The 5,679-nt window shown below is 27.1% G+C and overlaps 1 protein-coding gene across 1 annotated transcript in view; it reads right to left on the reverse strand.

Moving 5' to 3' along the window:
- LOC112683410 overlaps window positions 1–4,718 on the reverse strand; it is an 11,960-nt gene extending 7,242 nt beyond the window's left edge. Inside the window, 5 exon segments of the mRNA XM_025554446.1 lie at window positions 1–155; window positions 219–348; window positions 408–497; window positions 3,737–3,988; window positions 4,484–4,718. The exon segment at window positions 1–155 is cut by the window's left edge and continues 149 nt beyond it. Of these exon segments, the coding sequence (XP_025410231.1) occupies window positions 1–155; window positions 219–348; window positions 408–497; window positions 3,737–3,982 (621 nt within the window). The 5' untranslated portion in view covers window positions 3,983–3,988; window positions 4,484–4,718.
- Window positions 4,719–5,679: the final 961 nt, after the last annotated feature.

The following is a 5,679-nucleotide window of genomic DNA, read 5'->3' on the forward strand; positions in this document are numbered from 1 at the left end:
TAATAGTAACAAACATGAATAATGATTCTTTATTTATAATACTCACAGCGGAATGACTTTTAAAAGAGCTTCAAGGGTCATGTGAATATTTTGATACCCTCTTTCTTCTTCTTCACTGGGCATACCATTGACACAATTATAAACAGTATTATCAACTGTAAAAATTATTTAAATAAGGAATCATGCGTGATATTTTATAAAAAATTTTATGCGATTACCTTGAGAAAAACTCGACACAAGTTGATCTATAGCAAATTTTGTATGATAATTGTGCGCAGTACAAACATCAAGTAGAAATCCACGATATTCATTGACTACTTCATCACTTCTGTTCATCCACTTTAAAATCTAATAAAAATATCTTGTCATAAATAACTATCCATAAATGTTATCTTAAATAGTCTTACCAATATAACTTTAACAAACAGTGTTAGATTTTCATTTAAAATATTTACACAATTTCTTGCATCTTGCAACAACTTAACGAGTTCAGAATCCTGCAAATAATTTAAATGAGTTACAATATAATAGAAGAATAAAAGTTTTTCAGTCATACAGTCAAATATTTACTATATACCACATAAAGGTTAGTTTAAAAATAAATTTGCATTTTATTCATTTATGTATATTTTAATATAGCATACAATTTATTTGTTGTTAAAATTATTAAATTCTTAGGAATAATCAGATAAAAATAGGAATGGGAAATTCTCTTGCACTATGAGAGGTGGCTAAGCTCTTTCAATGAATGCCAATACTTTCATCTGAGTTAAAATCATAACCCGAAAGGGATTTTTATCTTTTTGAGAGCTTAAGAGTTCTCCCAATGATTGTGCATACCATTTTTACTTAATAATTCTCACCTGTTCATGAACCAAAACGCCACTCTAATGTAATGTTTTACATTGTAAATGTTGTAAAATCTTGGCATGTGTTGTTTCTTTTACCCCCATTATACTTGCCAGAGTTCATAGGCATCATGTGGATTTTACTCATTTGGGATAAATTCTTAGGCATGGGTGTAATCTGTAATAGATCCATCTTTGATGAATCGGATAAAAATTTTACAAGTTAAATTGTTAAACAATTGTTGAGTTCAATAACTTTTGAATATGACCACTTAATACACGAAGATTGACTAAATCACCAAATTAAATTATTTAAATTTAATAATGTATAGCAGGGGTTCTTAAACTGTAGTCCGTGGTACTCATATCGGGGGTCCACGGCAGCCTTACACATATGTTAATATGTGATATGAGTGCATTAATACATTATTGTTGGATTATTATTTTATATTATATGATAGATAGATCTTATCTTCAAACGATGTTCAAAAACTTGTTTCAAGTATAACACCAACCATCACATTAAGTTAATAAGAATTATATTTTAAGAATACTAAAAAAAAATTTAAAAATAAAAACTAAAATAATAAAATTGAAATTAACTGAAAAATTAAGTGTAATAAAAATAATTAAGAATGTATATGTTTTGTTATATTTAGTAATGTAATTTGTTAAAAAAAATAATTATTATAATTTTGATTTTAATAACATAAGATGTTATGTAAAAAATAATGTATTCGAAAAAAAAATTGGTAAGAAGGTCCGTAATTTCTAAATATCTTTTATCAGGGATCTGTGATCTACAAAAGATTAAAAACCCCTGACCTACATAATCATTATTTCTTATTTCAATTAAAATGTTTACTATCACTGACAGAAATATAACTTAAATACATAAGAGTACAGTACATGTTTGAAAACTATAAATTCATTTTCAAAATTTAAATTTAAATTGTTAATTAAATTGATGGATTTTATTGGTATGAAAAATAAAATTCTATAAAACTGCTATTAGTGTTTGTTGTTATTATTATTATAATATAAAGTATAGTGTTTTTTATAATATAATTTCTACCATATTATTTTACTAAGATAATATAAAAATATAACTTGTTCCAAATCATAATAGAAACATGTTAATATACTGGCCCATATTTAATCAGAGAAAAACCAAATTGTCATGATACAATGAGAACATTTTTTTTTTTTTTTAGTTGTTATGTTTTGTCTACATAGACTACAACAAATAATTTTTTTTTTGAATCAGGCATTATGCATTTATTAGAACTATTCAAAAACATAATATTATAAATAGTTAATAGAACTTACAGACTTCTGTTAGGTTTTATTCAAAATAATTATTAAAAATTACAAAATAGTAACCCACTTGCATAATTATACCTAGTTCATATTGAATTGAAACAGTAAAAAACCTATTTGATTTTTATTAATAATAAGTAAAATTGATGGGTTACAATAGATACTTAGATTAATAATTATTTTTATACTTTCATACATTCAAAATAACTTTTTTGGGAGAGAAATTTAATAAATATTAAATAAATATAATTCATCCATTGTATAATTATACTATTTTTTAATAACAACTAATTAATATAATACTTGTTAACAAAACGGATAATGATTTAGGTACATGTATTACTAGGGTATTATTTAAATAAACAGTTAAAATACAAATTTCTTATAACTATTAAGTATAGAATAAGTAGGGTTAAGATTTAAAGGCAAAAGCCTTTTTTATAATAATAATAATAATAATAATAGGAATATAATTTTTAAGTAAAAATGAGTTTCATTTAATATCTAAAATGATAAATGTAGTTTTTTTTTGCGTTTTTTACTTATAAATTAATCTTGACTATCTCTCAATATGCGGTCTACCAAAATGGATGTGGTATACCGTAATAATATTAAAAGTATAAATAAAAAAAAAAATTAAATTTATTAAGGATCCACAAAGCATGATTTCATATCTCTAAGGAAAGCATCAAAAATATTATCAGTTTTATTTAATTGTCACCACCAATACTCAGCTAAGTACCTCTCTAAGAGGTCTTCATCAGTACCTCACATTTTTTTTTAACGATTTTGAGTAAATAATAGCTAATAATAGCAATAGTTAATAGTAAAAGTAAATAATAATGACTGGAGATTCCCAGCTATAAGTAGAACACATAACATTGGTAGACCGCATACTATACTAATATTTATAGTTACGTAGCACACAAAACAAGGTAGAATGAATGGTAGAAAATGAGGTAGACCGCATATTGAGAGATAGCCTTAATCTTTTTACTTTTTTTTTTTTGTATTTGATTTTCAATTAATCTAATAGTTTTATATACAGCTTAGGTGTTATAGGCACAAATTAATTGAATTTATTTTTGATAAATTCAACAAAGTTATATCTAACGATGGAAAAATATCAAAAAAATCAACCAAGTGATTGGAAGAACAACAAGTGATGATGATTTAATAAGTAGTAATCTTAATTTAGATAATTATTTATATATAAAATATAACTTCGGTGAATATAGAAAGATAAATTCTATGTATATACAAAAATATTTTAAACCTAAACCGTCAACTTTTTTATATACTAACTAGTAAGTCTATTTAATTTTGTGGTGATTTTTGTAATTTCTTTTATATATAAATTAAATGCCTTTTTTCACATTTAAAATGCTTTTTTTTATTGATTAGGTACATTGCCTTCAAATCTGAAACCTAATCATAAGTATTCTTTAGTAACTTAAAATTAAAATTAACTTTCATTGGAATTTAAAGTTAGTCATTTAAATGTAACTATTGACTACAATTTAGAAGAATGACAATTTTTAAAATATGTATTACAGTAGTGTACTTACCTTTATTTCAATGCCAGCATCTCTGATATCACATATAAGATTATTGTATTTATGTTTTTCTTTTTCATTGTTTTTGTTAAAATTAATAAGCAATGATTTTAGATTGGTAACAAGATTAAAATTAATTTTAACATTTGGTTTGTTATTCAATGCAGCTATGTTATGTTTTTTCAATAATGTTGGTGTACTAGTGCTGGGAGCCTGCATATGGTGCGAACTACTTTTGGGAGTGCGATATGATGACATTTCTATCTGTAAAACAATGACAACACAATGTAATGAAAATGTATACAGTCATATAAATACAAGAATTGGACAAATATTTTGATTCATTAGGTATAAGATGTGTACTCGTTCAACATATTACAATCATTCGATATAATTAACTAGACTATGAAGTAGACGTCATAGTTAATTATATCGAATGATCATAATGTTAACAAATCTAGACATAGTTATTGCATTTATAGCGTGTATCGTCAAGGTACCTCCTAGACACTTAATTTTTATTATTTTAAACTTCTTCAGATTGTTTTATTCATTCTATGATGGTACTGTCACAAGACATTTTACAATATTTGCGGTAATTTCACTGAGAAAACTGCACATAGTTGCGATGGAATCCGTTTACGGGACACGTAAACCGTTCGTTTCGGAAGTTTACTTTCGAAAATGCCGGATCCGAGGTTATGAACTCGCATGGCACGCGAAACGTTATCATAGTGTAACAGTAATAATCGTTCATACCTGTATGCGTGCCGAAGAGTAGAACGGTATTGAAACCGCAGTTATGTTTCCATCGGAAGTCTCTCCACTGATTGATCAACGAGAAAAACACGATTTTTACAAAACGAGTGACACGACAGTTATTGTTTTGTAATTTTTTTACCGTTCTCTATTTTCCACACATGAAATAGGATCGAAAGAGGCGCACCGAGCAAAACGTGAAATACGATAATCAAAAATTACCATCACCGCAGGTCCGGCATACTGCGAGAAGTTACAATAATTACCGTATAACGCCACTGTTGCGTTTCGCTCATAGAGTAATACTCTATGGTTTCGCTCAAACTTATCACGGTTATCATGGTTTTCGTTGGGCTATTCCAAAATTATTTGCGGCTACGCACGTTCGATTGGGCGAACTAATTGTACATCGGTTGCGCAGTTGTGCACCTGATTTGAAATCGGTAAGTGCGTGGAGTACTTGTAAACACGGTCTGCTTGAATATTTAGTTTCTACAACCGTTGGAGCTCGTCGCGAATGTATGTTGATTAATCCATCTAAAAAAAAAAAAAACTCTTTTTCAAATTGGGTACGGGTCCTATCCGAATAGTTGTACGAATTGAAATAGATCCGTATTTAATGCTATAATACGTTAATTGTTAAGAGAGAAGAGAGAGACCTCTAAGAAATACTACAAATTATGAATAGCTATCGCTGACGGACGCAGATGACTGTGATCCTTATTTGCAGCAGTTTATTTGAATTTGAATTGCTACCAGTTATAATAATTGTGCTGATTGTCAATTTCACATACATGTTTGCCGTAAGATGTTTGCAACCAAATTTAAATGATGTGATAGAAAAAATCTAAAACAGATTTTTAATAATTTGCAATGGCGTAGACAGCGAGGGGGTTTGGATGCTCAACCCCCTCATTGTCTTTTCAAATATAATAATTTTTTTATTTATATTATTGTATATTTATTTAATATTAATGGGATAAAAATATATTTTTAATTATTAATGATATTACTATCAAGGGTTTTTAACAACTTACACTGTCGTTATGGTAGTGAATTATGACTACGATTAAGGCTGATTAGTAGGCTTAGGAACTTATAGCTCTAAAAAATACACAAATATGCTACTAAAATCATTAAAATATGCATTTATATGCATTAAAAAAAAAAATTACCACGTAGTACACAAAAAAAAA

Source organism: Sipha flava, unplaced genomic scaffold (assembly GCF_003268045.1).
Source record: "Sipha flava isolate LNK unplaced genomic scaffold, YSA_version1 225_pilon_pilon, whole genome shotgun sequence".
In the NCBI taxonomy this organism is placed as follows: Eukaryota; Metazoa; Arthropoda; class Insecta; order Hemiptera; family Aphididae; genus Sipha; species Sipha flava.